At 41.1% G+C, this 19,183-nt stretch overlaps 1 protein-coding gene across 1 annotated transcript; it reads left to right on the forward strand.

The window, feature by feature from the left end:
• The first annotated feature begins 3,205 nt into the window (after positions 1 to 3,205).
• LOC120782371 (inositol 1,4,5-trisphosphate receptor) lies at positions 3,206 to 17,813 on the forward strand. Its single transcript, XM_040114608.1, has 24 exons — positions 3,206 to 3,306; positions 5,208 to 5,278; positions 5,432 to 5,547; positions 7,245 to 7,998; positions 8,101 to 8,315; positions 8,445 to 8,918; positions 8,989 to 9,507; positions 9,594 to 9,769; positions 9,861 to 10,016; positions 10,095 to 10,248; positions 10,315 to 10,471; positions 10,684 to 10,704; positions 10,872 to 11,533; positions 11,849 to 11,984; positions 12,051 to 12,194; positions 12,434 to 12,657; positions 12,740 to 14,159; positions 14,228 to 15,639; positions 15,705 to 15,897; positions 15,998 to 16,120; positions 16,197 to 16,369; positions 16,429 to 16,593; positions 16,679 to 17,152; positions 17,220 to 17,813. Exons 1-24 carry the CDS (start codon positions 3,206 to 3,208, stop codon positions 17,811 to 17,813), a joined length of 8,634 nt encoding a protein of 2,877 aa, XP_039970542.1.
• The last annotated feature ends 1,370 nt before the right edge of the window (positions 17,814 to 19,183 follow it).

Raw genomic sequence — 19,183 nt, forward strand, 5'->3', positions numbered from 1 at the left:
TTCGCCGCTCTTTCGTTACTTTCATTTAAAATTCCAACATACATACTTACACTTTGACCTAAAAACAATCCTACACTCATGTGTCTTTGTGAGTTTTAATATTTTACAAATATTTTATGTTTATGCTAGCGAGGCTGAGGTTTGTGGCAAGTGGAAAAAATGGTAAAAACGTGATAGTTTTATTTTTTAATTTTTTTTATAATAAAACTATTTCGCTTTGTGGCGAATGAGGTCATATAAATGTGTATTCTATTTACCCTCTTGACCGACTTTATTAAAATAATATAATTAAGTGCATACTTAATATACTTTAATGCATTACTAATGGTAGTTAATTATGTTTGTTAGCCCATCTATGGCATAAGTGTGTATTCAGAAGGTATATCCTACATACAGCCCGTCATCGTAGTTCTCCTCATAATGGTAATGTGCTTGCTACAAATGACCTTGCTGACTTCTGCCTTTCTCAACACCAATTTGATTGACATACGCAAAATTAAATTTTCCCACCTCATACTTTTAGTTGCAAGAACTTTGCCGCATCTGTGTGAAAAATCCTACATAAATACATCTTATGCATGTGTGAAGGTGTGTATATCCATTAAGAAAAGAGCACGTGTCATTTGCTTGACAGACAAGTGAAAGTTTCAAAAATAATTTCATTTGTAAATACATATATACATACTTATCCCTCATTCTCTCGATGTTAGGAACTGAGCTGAGGTCAACTCATGATATGCTGATACAAAAATTGATAGAAGTAATACCGGCTTGTTGACTTGACCTTGTCAACCCACCGCTCGTTCTTCCTTTTCATTGTTTTCCGCCAATTGCAGATTCCAAGTATAGCTAGATCCTTTTCCATATGGTCTTTCGAACGGAGTGGAGGTCTTCCTTTGCCTTCCCCGATGGATACTGCGTTGAATACTGTCAGAGCTGGAGTGTTTTCATGCATTCGGACAACATGACCTATTCAGCGTAGCTGCTCTCTCTTAAATCGCTGAACTATGTCAATTATGTCGAATATCTCGTACAGCTCATCGTTCCATCGTCTGTGGTATTCACCGTTGCCAAAGGACCCGAAATCTTCCTAGGACCTTTCCCTCGAAAACTCGCAACGTCGACTCATGTTGTCATCTGCGGTATTCACCGCTGCCAAAGGACCAGAAATCTTCCTATGACCTTTTCCTCGAAAACTCGCAACGTCGACTCATGTTGTCATCGTCATGTTGCTATGCCTCTGCACCACATAGCAGGTCGGGAATAATAAGTGACTTATAGAGTTTGGTCTTTGTTCGTTGAGAGAGGACTTTACTTCACAATTATTTACTCTGTCCGAAGGAGCACCTGTTGGCAAGTGTTATTTTGAATTGAATTTCGAGGCTGGTATTGTTGTTGCTGTTAATACTGGTTCCAAGATAGACGACATTATCTACGACTTCGAAGTTGGGTTGTCAACAGTGACGTGTGAGCCAAGTCACGTGTGCGATGACTGTTTGTTTGATGACGGTAGATATTCTCTCTTGCCCTCGTTCACTACCAGACCCATTTAATACAAACAAATATATCATGAAATTTGAAAATATGAAAACTCTTTGAGGAAAAGTATTGAAGAATAAAAATAAAGAAAACAAGTAAGGAAGGGCTAATTTCGGGTGTCACCGAACATTTTATACTCTCGCATGATAAAGTGATAATCGAGATTTCATTATCCGTCATTTACATATTTTTCAAATACCGTATTTGTGTAAAGTTTTATTCCGCTATCATCATTGGTTCCAAATGTACGAGTATATATTATACAGAGAAGACATCAGGTGGAATTCAAAATAGCGTTATATTGGAAGAAGGCGTTGTTGTGAACCGATTTCACCCATATTTCGTACATGTCATCACGGTGTTAAGAAAATATTATGTACCGAATTTCATTGAAATCGGTCCAGGAGTTCCTGAGATATGGTTTTTGGTCCATAAGTGGACGACGCCACGCCCATTTTCAATTTTTTAAAAAAGCCGTAAAATTTAGTGTTTCTGACGTTTTTTGTTAGTCGGTTAACGCACTTTTAGTGATTTTCAACATAACCTTTGTATGGGAGGTCAGCGAGGTTATTACCCGATTTCTTCCATTTTTGAACAGTATATGGAAATACCTGAAGAAAACGGCTTTGTAGAGTTTGGTTGACATAGCTATAGTAGTTTCCGAGATATGTACAAAAAACTTAGTAGGGGGCGGGACCACGCCCATTTTTCCAAAAAAATTACGTCCAAATATGCCCCTCCCTAATGTGATCCTTTGTGCCAAATTTCACTTTATTATCTTTATTTATGGCTTAGTTGTGACACTTTATTACAGCTTGCACGGACGACGGACAGACAGACATCCGGATTTCAACTCTACTCGTCACCCTGATCACTTTGGTATATATAACCCTATATCTGACTCTTTTAGTTTTAGGACTTACAAACAACCGTAATGTGAACAAAACTATTATACTCTCCTTAGCAACTTTGTTGCGAGAGTATAAAAATGTTTAATATTTTTAATGAAACCTACTTTGCCTTTTCCAAGTTTCCATCTCTTTTAAAAATTACGTTTTTTTCTTGTAATATGCAGCTTTCTAGTATAATTCCCTTACGTTTCACAGACCTTAATTGCACTTTCATACACATATACATTTTCTACTATCACAAACACCAATTTAAGATACCTTTGGTATTTATCTCTCTTTACAGTTGAATTTTCAAAGTAAAGTTTACATATTTAGTACGCTGAACCGACTGCAGCAACAGTTATTGCCATAACTCGAGGAATTCTGCTGCTTGTAAGCAATATTGCTACTGTGAAAGACACACAAGCTCAAAACATACACATATTCATAAGCAAATAATAGTAGACAACTCTTCAACTACAATCAAAACTCAGCTACAGCATCAACTATATCTTCCACTACAACTATCGTCTAATTACTTGCTTCTCCGCCTATCATTGTTTCTGTCACACTTTCTGTGCCTTCGTTGGGCCCACATACCCATACACAGACACACCAACAAGCTAGCGAACTCATATGTGATATTTTACGAGAAGAAGAATAAGAAGAAGCGACAGGATATTCGAGCATAGTAATTTACATTTGCTTGCGAGGCATAGTGAGCTCCAAGCACTGTCATTAGCAGCTACCCCACCGGCACGCCCACTTTCAACACAATGGGTGACAATATAATTGGCTCGGCGAGCTTCCTGCATTTGGGCGATATCGTGTCGCTGTATGCGGAGGGCAGTGTTTGTGGCTTTCTCAGCACACTCGGGTAAGTTAATGAATAATTAATTTTTATATCCTCCACTTTTATTAAACTAACATATTTATGTACATGCTATTCGCTAATACATTACCAACAGGGCAATTGAAAAGTCTCCGGTCTGCCATAGAAAAACACATTTGTTTTGGCAAAACTCATTTTTTGTTTATTTAATATAGTTCTCATCGAGAGTGGCTCTCCAACTTTTCGATATCATTTTTGTAGTAGCTTGCATTCTTTTGAGATCTGAGAACAGGAAATAGTCGCTGGGGAATACGGTGGATACGGAAGCAATTCGAAGCCGCATTCATGGATTCTTGACACAGGGTTTGTCTGGAAAGTAATAGGACTGACTTTCTTTCGCCGCGACTATACTTAGGAGCTCGCGCGCACCGACTGGATTTGGTACATAGAGGGCGTTCCTAACTAACAAACGAGCCGCTGGTTAGTTGTCTCCGAGCACCTGGAGAGTCAGGACAAACATTTTCATGCGACGTTTTTCTGTGAGTTGCAAGCCGAAAATGCAGTGTTCGTTAGAGTGGGGGTACGGGATTAAATTCTGTATAACTCGGTAAATCTACGACGGAGACGTTTGATATGATCACGTAGACTTACCCAGATGTTGCTTTAGCAATAAGTGGTGTGTTTCGGTAGTACCAGGCCTTTTTGGAGGCCCGGGAAAAGGTTGGATGAAGACCGTGCTGGGAGACCTCTTTTTGGCCTCAAAGTCATCGCCCACCATAAATTTGTTCCTCCTGGACAAACCGTCAACGCCAAGTTTTACGTGAAAATCCTCAAGAGACTCAAACGAAGGGTCAATTGGCTCCGACAAGACATCGCAGCCGATTGGAAGTTGCACCACGACAACGCCCCGGCTCACATCGCCTTTCTTCTGAACAGCTACCTAACCAATGCCGGTATTCCAACGCTTTCGGAGCCGCCCTACAGTCCAGATGTGGCCCTTGTACTTTTTTTGCTTCCTTTCTTGAAAAGGCCGATGAAAGGCAAGCATTTTGAGGCGACAGAGGGAATCCAAGCAGCATGCACCTCGGTTTTGAAGACTATTTCAGGGAATGCCTTCCGTGACGCCTTCAATGCTTGGAAATCGCGCTAGCAGCGCTGCATCGACGCAGTTGGAGGCTATTTTGAAAGTTTTTAAAGAATTGTAAAGATAAGTTCAATATTTTTTTTTTTTTAATCGATTCAGTCCTATTACTTTCTGAACAAACCCTGTATGATGTACACGTTCCGTTGATATTTTTAGAGTGCCTGCTATCTGGAAAAGACTCACCTTACGGTCATTCAAAATTATTTTGTGGAGTTTTTTGATGTTATAGATCATATTGATTTAATTCTAGTAGCGCCATCTATGTGCCAGGCCGGGAACTTTTCAAATAACCTGTTATATATATATTTACTGATTAATATTCATATTATAAGTCAGTTTATGCCTACTGGTTTTTGTTGTGATTGTTAGCAAAACAAAGAAAGCCCAGTACACAGCTAATGGTTCGCGTGTTGGCCCGAAAGGAATTTTTCTTTCTGCTTAGGCTCATGCGACCATTAAAGTGGCTTTTGTATTTGTACGATTTTACCTCCCACCGCAGCTAATGTGCTTATGAATTTGTATTACCTTCTCTAATTCACTAATTATGATTGTTGTACGCCCGTCGTGTTATGTGATAAAGCGCTGCAAACACTTTGTATTTGGCTATTAACTAATTTCATATTTACTTTACCATACCATGCCACCGCTACATTCCCCGAACCAACCAACCGACCATCAAATGAAACCGCCTGTTTTGTGTCCCTGTGTGTGCGCTCCGCCTGCCCGTGATATTGTCTTCAACGCCCGTTCTCACAACAAACCCAATGACCTACACTGCATTACTGCTAATTGCCCGCGTCAGCCTGGTCGATGATCGCACGGTGGTTTGCCCGGAGGCGGGCGATTTGAATTATCCGCCTAAGAAGTTCAGAGGTGAGTGGTAATTTTAAGTTTTTGTTTTAGATTTACGCTTATATCGCTCATCTGATGGGAGGTGGGCGGTATGCCCCTCTCTCACTTTGGCACTTTTTCAATTTGTCCGCGTCGTTGTATGCTTTCACTCATTGTTTTATGGCATCTTTGCAGATTGTCTCATAAAGGTTTGTCCTATGAACCGTTACTCTGCACAAAAGCAGTTCTGGAAAGCCGCCAAGCAGTCAGCCAGCTCCAACACAGATACGAATCTCTTGAAGCGTTTACATGTGAGTAGCTATTTTTGCAATATTTTGGTTTTATTAATTTTTATACCTACCTAAGTTTGTAACAGTGTTGGAGTGTAAGTAAAAAAATTATCATCGAACATTGACTCAAAGTCCAGCCATGCTTCGGGTCCATTATAAATTAAAAGAAGATCCGTTTGAAGGTTCCCTAATTTCTTTTTTAGGAAAAAACATAAAAACTTCAAATTTAATGGGAAATGTTTATTGTCATTCGAAAGAAGATTTTTTTAAATTTATTTTGTAAAGATTATTTCTTTCAAATGTTGGCCGCGGCCACGCCTCAGAAGGTCCATCCGTTGAGTCCAATTTTTGATAACTTGTTCGAGCATTTCGATTGGTAACTAACTAACTAACAATTGACCGTCCCCAAATGGGAACTTATCTGCTCACCGAAGTGTTCTCTTAATAAACCCATTGATTGATACGATCTTGTTGAAACAAATGTCGCCGAGATCATTGGCTTCAATTTCAGGACATCAAATAGTCGGTTATCATGGGGCGCTAACGGTCACCACTGACGGTTACGTACTCATCGGCATCATTTTTGAAGAAATATGGACCGATGTGTTCCACCGGCCCACAAACCACACTAAACCGTTGTGTTTTCTAAATGCTGCAGGTTGTTCTTCGTCCCAAATGTGGAAATTTTGCTTTTTTTATGCTCATTGAGCTAGAAATGAATGTCATCGCTGAACAAAGTTTGGTTCGAAAACGTCGGATCTTCTTGGAACTTTTCAAGAACGAAGCGATGTTGTTTGGGAGGTTCCATCAGCTTCAGTTTTTGTGTAAGCCGTATTTTGTACGATTTAAATTTAAGATCTCGACGTAAAATGCGCCAAGTCGTTCCATTCGTCAGTCCGAGTTGCAGCCACCGGCGCGCCGAATCGACTTTTCACAGTCTTCGTGTACACTCTTAGCTACGGCTGCTATATTTTCTTCAATGCGTGCTGGACGTGGTCTATTCGGTCGAATATTATGCAATAACGAATGCTGGGTCTCCATATGGGTGATGGTGTTGCGAATGGTACGTTCAGTAAGCCGATTACAACAATTAACAATACTGAGCAAAAATAATATGACAGCTTGACACGACTCACTCGTGATCTGTCAAAAAAAGACTATTGAAAAAAGTACCTCTACTCGGGTGATCCATTGTTTATTAAGTGATTTATTTGTATTAAATTGGGGTTCTAAGGAAGTGAGTATTCAATATTCTGTTTATACTCGTATAAAGGGGCGAATTTGTGCTAGTCTATTGATTTGACTGAAACTGTTTTTGGGATTATATCGATGACCGAATTCCTTCTTAAGGTTAGAGCGGGTCGGTCGTACTGTTGGCCACCTTGTGGACTCCAGTCGATAGCGTTCCGGGTGATTGTGTCTGTATCTTGTCTTCAAACAGAAACTACAATAAAGAAGCGTCGGCTTATGTTTGGTACATTTTATTCGGAAAATCTAAAACTTTCACAAACACATATCTATTTCTAGCAATAAAAGCCTATGGGTTTCTCTAGTTCTTGGCATTATCAATGCTTCTCCATGCTGTAAACTACTTGTATGTTAGTTTATGTTTTATTAAAATTTCCAGGGCCCGTGGTACTAGGTAGTCCGAACGGAACTAGATTTACAACTCCTTTAGTATCTTCATTCATATTTAACCACTTTCTATATTCTCATAGCATGCTGCGGAGATTGAAAAGAAGCAAAATGATACCGAAAACAAAAAACTGCTGGGTACCGCAGTGCAATACGGCAGCGTCGTGCAGCTACTCCATCTCAAATCAAACAAATACCTAACTATGAACAAGCGATTGCCTTCATTGTTGGAGAAGAATGCAATGCGTGTCTATCTGGACGCCAATGGCAATGAGGGTTCTTGGTTCTACATAATGCCTTTCTATAAGCTACGTTCCGCGGGCGATAATGTTGTGGTTGGTGACAAAGTCATACTGAATCCCGTAAATGCTGAGCAACAAAATCTACATGTGGCTTCCAATTATGAATTACCGGACAATCCTGGCTGTAAGGAGGTAAACGTACTCAACTCCTCCACCTCATGGAAGATCACGCTATTCATGGAGCACAAAGAGAATCAAGAACACATATTGAAAGGCGGTGATGTGGTACGTCTGTTTCATGCAGAACAAGAGAAATTCCTCACCATGGACGAGTATAAAAAGCAGCAGCACGTTTTTTTGCGCACGACGGGACGTACAAGCGCTACGGCGGCCACAAGCAGCAAGGCTCTTTGGGAGGTCGAGGTTGTGCAGCATGATTCATGTCGCGGCGGTGCTGGACACTGGAACTCCTTGTACCGTTTCAAGCATCTAGCCACTGGCTATTACCTCGCTGCCGAGCTGGAATCGGTGGGCAGCACGACGTTGATTCATTCCTTGGATGGAAACGGACTAGATACGTCATTAAAAGAGTCAGGTATGTGCGAGTAGCAGTGATAAAAGCAAAGTTTTTACTTTTCAATATTTATTTCCATTATCGTAATTTATTTCCACCTCCACCTTCCACAAAATTACATAGAGAAAAGCAAATGTGAACGTTACCGCCTAGTGCCAGTCCCATACTCCACTGAAATCGCATCGGTATTCGAACTAGATCCAACAACGATGGCGCGCGCTGACAGTCTTGTGCCGCAATCGAGTTATGTGCGTTTGCGGCATTTGTGCTCGAACACTTGGGTGCATGCCACCTCCATACCCATCGACATTGACGATGACAAGCCGGTGATGTCAAAGGTACGTAGGTATATGTAACCACACACACGCACACACAAACATAGCACTAGACAATTCAATTACAATTACAAAACCAAAGCACTTTGACGCAGACCTTGAAAACTCAATTAATTATGAAAACATTCGCAGGTTTGCTGTTCGCCCATCAAAGAGGATAAGGAAGCTTTCGCGCTCATACCAGTCTCACCCGTGGAGGTGCGCGATTTGGATTTTGCAAATGATGCGTGCAAGGTGTTGGATACCGTTACCAGCAAGTTGGTTAACGGCAGCATTTCCATAAATGAGCGTCGCTCGTTGATAGCATTGCTGCAGGATATTGTCTTCTTCATTGCTGGCATGGAGAATGAACAGAACAAAGCAAAGGCATTAGAATTAACAATTAAGAATCCAATACGCGATCGTCAAAAACTGTTGCGCGAACAATATATCCTTAAGCAGTTGTTTAAAATTCTGCAAGGTCCCTTCCAGGAGCATCCGAGCGGAGAGGCGCCCTTTCTACGTCTAGATGAGCTGAGCGATCCGAAAAATAGTCCTTATAAGAATATATTTCGCTTGTGCTACCGCATACTGCGTCTGTCGCAACAGGACTATCGTAAGAATCAGGTGAGTTTCAAGGAGTTTGATGGCAATTCTATGAAAAATCCGTTTTGTAATATTTACAAATCTTTCGCAGGAGTATATAGCCAAGCACTTTGGTCTTATGCAAAAGCAAATCGGCTATGACATCCTAGCGGAGGACACGATCACCGCACTGTTGCACAACAATCGCAAATTGTTAGAGAAGCACATAACCGCGGCAGAGATTGAGACCTTTGTAGGTCTTGTGCGCAAGAATATGCTTAACTGGGACTCACGCTTTCTCGACTATCTCTCCGATTTGTGTGTTTCGAATCGCAAAGCGATTGCTGTGACGCAAGAGCTCATTTGCAAGAGTGTGCTTAGCTCAAAGAATTCGGATATACTAATCGAGACACAGATCAAGCATTTCAAAGCGCCTATGGGCGATGTGTATCGCAGCGCTGCCGAGGATTCTTATTCGCTGAGCACACTAACGGAGGTATTGGATGACGAGGAGAAGTCTGATTTGATCTCGAATTCAACCACAACGACCAGTTGGGATACGACAAGTTTAAATGATGCGCCCGAGATTGAGGAGAAGTATGAGATACACTTGAAGTGGCGTGGCCAACCGGTAAGTGCAGCCAAAAAATAAAAACCACTCATATTCAGGCGAAGTAAAAGTAATTGTAATTTAAATGAATTGCTTATGTTTTGCAGAATTCACGTTCCATGGGCGATCTGGCCGATTGTGCTGCTCAAGGCAAAGAGGAGGAAGCTGCCATACTGAATTACTATCGCCATCAATTGAATCTCTTTTCGAACATGTGTTTGAATCGCCAATACTTGGCGTTGAACATTTTATCGCCACATCTGGATATCGATTTGATACTCAAGTAAATTTACACACACACACACACAAATATACGAGCGCTAGATTTATAGCACGCTTATTATTGTTATTATTCTGGTTTTTGCATATTCCAGATGCATGTCCGATGAGACAATGCCGTATGAGCTGCGCGCCTCATTCTGTCGCCTAATGCTGCATTTGCATGTCGACCGTGATCCACAAGAGCCTGTGACGCCGGTTAAATATGCGCGCCTCTGGAGCGAAATACCATCAAAAATGTCGATACTCGAGTAAGCGGCAATAATTATGTATAAATCTTTTATGTGTGCATTCCTTTTGTAATTGTGTTTTTTTTTTGTTTTTTGTAGCTATGATGGCAAAAACCAGCAACCCGATCAAAACAAAGAAGCTGTGCGCGCCAAATTCAACACGACAATCGCCTTCGTAGAGAATTATCTCTGTAACGTGGCCACCAAGGTGTGGCTATTCACCGACCAGGAGCAAAATAAACTAACTTTTGAGGTTAAGTTTTGCATTTTTAAATTCACGCTTTTCTCATTAATGCCGGTCATATTTGTGGTATTTCAGGTGGTAAAATTGGCACGTGATCTAATCTACTTCGGCTTCTACAGTTTCAGCGATTTGCTGCGCCTGACCAAAACTCTGCTCTGCATTTTGGATTGTGTGTCGGAGACTGGCATGGACGGCGCAACACCCGGGCGCTTTGTAAATACGGATATTGATTGTAAGTCGTTTAAATAATGTCAGGGAGAGAATATTTTAGGCATAAGTTTAATTAGTAACTGAATTTCTGCTTGAGTTATGTTATCGAAAGTGCGTTTTACACCAATTACTGGCTTGTTATTATCACCCGCTTAATATGTTTGCATTATATTTTCCCTTTTCTTGCCACAAAATGTAATTGATGCATAAAAATATTAAAAATTAAAATATTAGCGCCAACAGAAGAGGAAACGGGTGAGTTTGCCTCAAGTAGCGCCTATTACTATAAGTAGTTTTGTTCCTCCGTTACTTTCAAAACATTTTTCTTTAATTTTTTATTCCTCTGTTACTTTCAAACAATTTTTCTAAACTAAATTTGCCTGCACTAACGAAATACTACTAACCACTGCCTTCCCTCGCAGCGGAAGGTGGCGTACTACGTTCCATCGGTGACATGAACACAGTTATGACTTCGCTGGCGCTCGGTTCTGTCGGTCAAGCGATTGCCTCACCCGCCTCGCTGGCGCTGCAACATCGCAAATCGGTTTCGCAGATGCTGAAGGAGTATCCACTGGTCATGGATACCAAGTTGAAGATAATTGAGATTCTACAATTCATACTGGACGTACGTTTGGATTATAGAATCAGTTGCCTCCTATCGATATTCAAGCGCGAATTTGATGAGACCGAAATTAGTGCAGCCGCGGCGGCAGCAGCAGCAGCTGCGGCAGCCCAGAATGCTGGCACAGCGGAGGGTACGCCAAGCGATGGCAACGTTAGTAGTGGTGAGACAAGTAGCAAGAATGCGGCGCTGATGGAGGCTGCGGCTGCGGCTGCTGCTGCGCTAAGTACACGTCAGAAGAATATCGATTTGGAGTCAATTGGTGTGCAGGCGGAGGACATTTTCGACTGTGATAGCGGCGATGCGTCGAATTTAGACTTGGATGGTCAAGGTGGGCGCACTTTTCTGCGCGTGCTGCTTCATCTCATCATGCACGACTATCCGCCGCTGGTGTCAGGCGCGCTGCATCTGCTCTTTAGACACTTCAGTCAGCGGCAGGAGGTATTGCAGGCTTTCAGACAGGTAAGTAGCAAAAAATAACTGTTGTTTTATAATTTTTGTTTAGTTATTTGAAAATTAATTGTATCAACACTTTTCGCTAATATTGACTAACCAAAATTTTTCTTTTGAATCTATACCACGATTTATAATTTTTAACCCGTTTTATAACCACCCGTAACCCCATCCACAATCCGCTCTAACCGTGCTCTAGCCAAAATGGGATCATATCGTTAGTACTAACCATTTTTTGTTTAAATTTATTATACATACATATTTATTAAAATCGTTTACAAACACAGACCTGAAACAAATTGCTAAATTATACACTGTCCACAGGTGCAATTGCTTGTGTCCGATAGTGACGTAGAGTCTTATAAGCGCATCAAATTGGACTTGGATATTCTGCGGCAGAGCGTTGAAAAGTCCGAGCTGTGGGTCTATAAGCCGAAGACCACGGATGAGTACAATACCAGTAAGTATCAACACCACAAAGCTGTTAATAGACAGTATTAATTTCTTTTCCTAACACCACTTGCAGCTGCAGAGCGCTCATCTGACCCGGCCATTGATGTCTCCAACTTGAGCAATGAATATCGTGCATCTTTGTCGAATGAGCAGTTAAATGAGTATAAAAAGGTTAAAGAGATACTCATACGCATGAATAAGTTTTGCGTTACATCGGGTATGTATTACAGTCTAAAACCCTCGAACAAGCTTTCTCTTTAATGCCAAATTTTGCTGCACAAATTTGTTATAATAATACTTTTGTCGACTTGTTTTCGCCCACCCTTTGCACAATCTGGATCAATTGAGTTGTGATGCTGTTATTTGCCACTATTCTTCTTTTTATAACCCTAATTAACGCCTTTTTATAATACATTTTTTATAATATTACTTATACTATTCTTTACCCCACCTAAGGCCCCAACGTCAAGCCGCGCAAACACGAACAACGTCTGCTCCGCAACGTTGGTGTGCACACAGTTATTCTCGATCTGCTGCAGAATCCATATGATGAAAAGGATGATGTGCTAATGAAGGAGCTGATGTGTTTGGCGCACGAGTTCCTGCAGAATTTCTGTTTGGGCAACCAACAAAATCAAGTTTTGTTGCATAATCAGTTGGATTTATTCCTCAATCCAGGCGTGAGTAGCATGCAACCGACGCTTAAGCATAAACTTTGTTGTAATATAAATTGTAATAACTGTTTCGTACTTCCGATTCCAGATCTTAGAGGCCAAGACTGTCTGCGCCATCTTTAAGGACAACCTCGCACTTTGCAACGAGGTCACCGACAAGGTCGTACAACATTTCGTGCATTGCATTGAGATCCATGGCCGCCATGTTGTATACTTGCAATTCCTTCAAACGATCGTCAAAGCTGAGAACCAATTCATACGTAAATGTCAAGATATGGTCATGCAAGAGCTGATAAATGCCGGCGAAGATGTGCTCGTGTTCTACAACGACAAAAGCTCCTTTAATCAGTTCGTCGCAATGATGCAGAGTGAAAAGTCGCCACTGAGCGACTCTAGTCCACTGCGCTATCATGTGGAACTTGTTAAGCTGCTTGCCTGTTGTACCATGGGCAAGAATGTCTACACGGAAATTAAATGCAACAATTTGCTCTCACTGGACGATATAGTAACGATTATTTGCAATCCTGCTTGCATACCGGAGGTGAAGGAAGCCTATGTTGATTTCCTCAATCATTGTTACATTGATACCGAGGTGGAGGTTAAAGAGATTTATTCCTCGAGTCACATGTGGAATTTGTTCGAGAAATCTTTTCTGGTCGATATTAATCAATTGATTGCCATCGGCGCCAATGCCGATAAGACGCTGCTCAATTATGTATTGAGCGGTGTGACGAATGTGTTGAATACCTTCTTCTCCAGTCCCTTCTCCGATCAGAGCACCATCGTGCAAACGCGTCAGATGATTTTCGTTCAGATACTGCAAGCCACCTATCGCTTAACACAGTGCAAGTGGCTGTCACTGGCCGATCGCTTTAATGTCGAGAACTGCGTTCGTACGTTGGCTGAGTCGGCGAAGACGCGTAATATTGCGATTCCGCTCGACTTGGAGCAACAGGTGGTGTCGATGTCTAGCAAAACAGCCTTGCTAACGCGTCAGACCACCAAATGGCTATTGGCCTCGAAGCAGCCAAAATATGAGACACAGCTCTCGGCAAATTTAATGCGTTTGGACCGTTCTATCATAGAGGGCTTGCAAGATATTGTGTCGCTGTTGGAAGATCAACTGAAGCCGGTGGTGGAGGCGGAGTTGTCGTTGTTAGTCGACATTCTGTACAGATCGGAGTTACTCTTTCCGCCCGGCACCGAGGCGCGCAAAAGTTGCGAAAGCGGCGGTTTTATTAGAAAGCTTATCAAGCACACAGAGAAGTTGCTGGAGGAGAAGGAAGAAAAGCTATGTGTAAAGGTGTTGCGTACGCTGCGCGAAATGATGGCAATCGACGTGAATTACGGTGACAAAGGAGATGCGCTGCGCAACACACTGCTAATGAGGTACTTTGATCGGAAGGGGGGCGGCGGAAGTGGTGGAATTATAAGCGGTGTTGGCGGAGGTGGCGCTAGTGGTATAATCACTGGAACTGGCATTGGGGTAGGACCGAAGGCAATCGAAGGTTTGTTGCAGCAATTTATTTCTCAGTCAAAATTTTTCTGAATACTTATTGAATTTCAACTATTCCAGCCAAGCCAGATGGCACTGACGCTATCTTAATTGAGCAACAGAAGCGTATTCATCTCGTAACTCACGGTCCGGGTGCCAAGTATCTTCAGCGCGCAGGTAAAACACTACATGAAGTTCAAAATCATTTGGATCGTGAGGGCGCCTCTGATTTGGTCATTGAACTCGTGATAAAGTCCGTACACTCGCCCTCAATTTTCGTGGAGGCTGTTGAACTGGGCATTGCGTTACTCGAGGGTGGCAATCCCATCATACAGAAGGGCATGTATCAAAAATTTCTCAGTGGCGACTTCAATCAAGCTTTCTATAAAGTTTTCTTCGAGAAAATGAAGGACGCCCAACAAGAAATAAAGTCAACGGTGACGGTTAATACCTCAGATATTGCGGCGAAGGCGCATGAAAACAAGCAAGATGTCAATCTGGAACTGGACAAAATTGCACGTAAACATGGCGTGAAAAGTAATGGTGTTGTCATCACCGATGAGCTAAAGAAGGAATTGCACAATGCGGGCCTTGCAACAGCGCGCGCCTACGGCAACGCACGTAGTATTCATCCGGGTGATGAAAACTCTGCCATTAGCATTAATAGCCCATTGGAAGACATACTTGCCGAGAAGTTGGAAAAGCACAAAGACAGCAAGGACGATCGCAATAAGATTTCGAATAAAGTGTTGGTGATGCAACCGATTCTACGCTTTCTGCAGTTACTCTGCGAGAACCATAATCCTGATCTGCAAAATTTATTGCGCAATCAAAACAACAAAACCAACTATAACCTCGTCTCCGAAACCCTAATGTTCCTGGATTGCATTTGCGGCTCAACGACCGGTGGATTGGGTTTACTGGGACTATATATCAACGAAAACAATGTCGCACTGATCAATCAAACTTTGGAAACACTTACCGAATATTGTCAGGGACCCTGTCACGAAAATCAAAATTGCATAGCCACGCACGAGTCCAATGGTCTCGACATTATAACAGCACTCATACTTAACAATATCAATCCGCTCGGCGAAAACCGTATGGATCTCGTCTTGGAGCTGAAGAATAATGCCTCCAAACTGTTGTTGGCTATTATGGAAAGTCGCGGTGACAGTGAAAATGCCGAACGTATTTTGTATAATATGAATCCCAAGCAACTAGTAGAGGTAGCCTGTAAGGCATACCATCAGGAAGAGATGATCGACGAGAGTGATGAACATGATGGCGGCGATGGTGAAGCGGATGATGAGGTTTCGGTGAGTCCACGTGAAGTGGGTCATAACATTTACATTCTGTGCCACCAGCTGGCGCAGCACAACAAGGAGCTGGCGGCGCTACTAAAGGCATGTGAAGATCCACAAGCAACCAGCTTTGATGCGAAAATGAGTCAGGCCTTAATGTATTATGCAACGCATACAGCACAAATTGAGGTGAGTGCTAAAAGGGAAAATGCTTTTCCTTTGCTTTTTATTAAATTTCTGTTCTTGCTTTGAAGATCGTACGGAACGACCGCACTTTGGAGCAAATCGTTTTTCCGATACCCGAAATATGCGAATATTTGACGACAGACACGAAAATCAAAATTTTGAACACAGCTGAACGCGATGATCAGGGCTCAAAAGTGGCGGATTTCTTTGACAAGGCCGAGGAGATGTTCAATGAAATGAAGTGGCAAAAGAAGTTGAGAGGTGAATTCACGCTACGTTTGTCTAGCAGTGCACAAGCGAATACTTACTGAATATTTCAAATAAGTGTAATTTATTAATAATACAATTTATTTCTCAAAAGGACAACCCTTCCTGTTCTGGGTCAGCAGCTATATGTCATTATGGAGCAATATACTTTTCAATTGTGTTGTTGTTATCAATCTGATTGTAGCATTTTTCTATCCATTCGACAACACTGTACCGGGTAGGTATATAATATATTATTTCTAAACCTCCAATGCCGTTTATTTTCTAAATTTACCACTTTCTCTCCATCACAGAGCTCAGCTCACATATTTCTTTACTTTTCTGGGCCATACTGTTGTTCTCATTGGCTATTGTGGTGACGTTACCGCGTGAATCAGGCATTCGCACGTTAATTGGCTCCGTGATATTACGTTCCATCTTTCTTATTGGTCCAGAATCGACGCTCTGCCTGTTGGGAGTTGTGACGGTAAGCTCAAGTTTGCCGGAAATTCAATTTCAAAATACATTTGCTGCTTTTCCTTACAGGTGACGTTGAAGAGTGTGCATATCGTGAGCATTATGGGCAACAATGGCACGCTGGAGAAGAATTTCTTCAAGATAATCACCGATATGCAACTACTATATCACTGCATATACATAATGTTCTGTTTTTGTGGACTGATCTTTCATCCCTTCTTCTACTCGCTGCTGGTGTGTATAAGCACAAAAAAAAAATAAAATCAAAATTAATAAAATATTTGTTTAATATATTTAATACACAACATTTCTTTTCTAGCTATTCGATGTTGTATATCGTGAAGAAACTCTGGTGAATGTCATACGCTCCGTCACGCGCAACGGACGCTCAATCGTTTTAACAGCAGTCTTAGCGCTGATTTTGGTTTATCTATTTTCCATCATTGGTTATATGTTCTTTAAGGACGACTTTCTGGTCGAGGTGGATGCTGATGACGGTCAGACGAGTGCAACGACACCAGCGGTGCCAGATATTACCGTATCGATGGCGTCGAATAGCGCTGACAACACTTGTGGCGCGCCAGATGCTTTTAATAAAGGCGTATTTTGCGCCGGAGCCGGCAATAGTGCCGCTGAAGCTAGCGCTACTGCCACTGCTGCCAATGGCGGCTGTGGTGGCGATGCAAAGGAACGTTCTTGTGACTCTTTGGTTATGTGTATTGTTACCACACTGAATCAGGGTTTGCGAAATGGTGGCGGTATTGGCGATATACTACGCGCACCGTCCAGCAAGGTGAGTGGCTCCTAAAAAAAATACATAAAGCAGAGCTAATATTCATTTGCATTTTTTTAACATGCAGGAAAGTCTATTCGCTGCACGTGTCATTTACGACTTGCTCTTCTTCTTCATCGTCATTATTATTGTTTTGAATTTAATTTTTGGCGTCATCATCGACACTTTTGCCGATCTGAGAAGTGAGAAGCAGCAAAAGGAACTCATCCTTAAGAACACCTGCTTTGTGTGCGGCCTTAATCGCTCGGCATTCGACAACAAAACCGTCAGTTTTGAGGAGCACATCAAGAGCGAACACAATATGTGGCATTATTTGTACTTCATAGTGTTGGTGAAGGTGAAGGATCCCACAGAGTTTACCGGACCCGAGAGTTACGTATACGCCATGGTGAAAGCAGGCATTTTGGATTGGTTCCCACGTTTGCGTGCCATGTCACTGGCTGCCGTCGATGCGGACAGTGAGCAAATCGAATTGCGCAGCTTGCAGGCTCAGCTGCCGGAGATGCAATTGCTCATAACAAGCTTGTCGCAGCAGTTGCATGAACTGAAGGACCACATGACGGAGCAGCGTAAACAAAAGCAGCGCTTAGGATTGCTCAATACAGCGCCGAGCAATCTATTGGCGTGTTATCAGTTGCGCGACGCGAATAGTTTGTCTTGATCTGTGTCAGCAACAATTAGCGGTGTATGAGTTGTGTAACGGCTTAGGCAATAACAAACAAAGTGGAAATGTTAATGTATGCATTTGTTAAGGTTTCGCTTTTCGCTTTTTGATTTCAATTTTTTATTTTTGGTATTTCACAAAATCTCTCGAGGGACGGCTCTAGTGGTAGTCATTAAGTGTAAGCGCAGCAATCAGCGTAGCTGTTTAGAAAGCGTAAGACATGAAAAACAAGTTTCGAAAATAATATTAACTCGAAAGCAAACAAATGTTTGTAAAATACATACATAATTTTATGTATTATTCATAGTTGTGTGTATGTGTGTGTAATAGTAGTGTAAAATGTTTGGCTTCCTTAGGCATTTTCTCCAAAAATCCAAAATGTGCATACATTACCTCCTCGAATCACATGCATGTATGTATGTATGTATGTATATATACATGCAAACGAATACGAATCTTAGATCTGCACTACATTTAAGCATAATGTTTACAAATTTCTTTTATTTATTATCGTCAATTGCCCACTTATTCTCCTTGGTCTCGATCGTTTTTCGAATTATTTATACTTTTACTGACACTTTTTTGATTTTATACCTAAACACTTGTAATATACATATGTACATACATATATTTTATGGGCGCACGCTGACTTGTTGCACACCTACATACACATTTTCTTGTTCAATAATCAAAACACTACATACAGACATATAAAACATACATACATACATTAAACTTGAACTGTTATAAACTATCGTCAAAACACAAAAAAAAAACAACAAAAATATTACTAGGGATACCATCGTATCTCATCTCTGCAATAACCAACTATATATAGATGTATATATTTTAAGGTAAAATCTCTCTACTAAAATGTGATCTTTTCGACTTTTTACTTAAATTCATAAACTATTACACAACGTGTCCTTCCCAACCTCTACTGAAGTGTATTCAAACTAACTGCTGTGGTCTCTATTGTACTTTTTTTATTTACATACAATACATTTCTATTTACAAACAATATGATACATACATATACATACCGGTATATTAGTAGTTTTGACAAATTTTCGAAGTACTTTAATTAAAATTAATTATAAACTAAAATTGTAGTTTAGTGTAAACTTATAGAGACTAATTTTTAGCTCAATTATTATTAATAGTATTCATTATTATACTTAAATATATTGAAAATGTAATAAACACACTTACATACATATATATATATGTATACTATATATATATAAATTGAATTATAATGAATATGCAGTTACGGAATTCTATTGAAAACTTGAATAAAATTGTAGTCCATCACATGAAAATCAAAGCGGCCTTTTACTAAAATAGCATAAATTGTGACAAAAAAG

Source organism: Bactrocera tryoni, chromosome 1 (genome assembly GCF_016617805.1).
Source record: "Bactrocera tryoni isolate S06 chromosome 1, CSIRO_BtryS06_freeze2, whole genome shotgun sequence".
NCBI lineage: Eukaryota > Metazoa > Arthropoda > Insecta > Diptera > Tephritidae > Bactrocera > Bactrocera tryoni.

What these genes read in the sequence shown, in the direction of transcription:
- LOC120782371 (XM_040114608.1), top strand. Translation starts at nt 3,206, where the DNA reads ATGGGTGACAATATAATTGGCTCGGCGAGCTTCCTGCATTTGGGCGAT. An exon ending in CACGGATGAGTACAATACCA is followed by an intron (nt 11,985 to 12,050) that starts GTAAGTATCAAC and finishes CACCACTTGCAG; the next exon opens with CTGCAGAGCGCTCATCTGAC. An exon ending in ATTTATTCCTCAATCCAGGC is followed by an intron (nt 12,658 to 12,739) that starts GTGAGTAGCATG and finishes TTCCGATTCCAG; the next exon opens with ATCTTAGAGGCCAAGACTGT.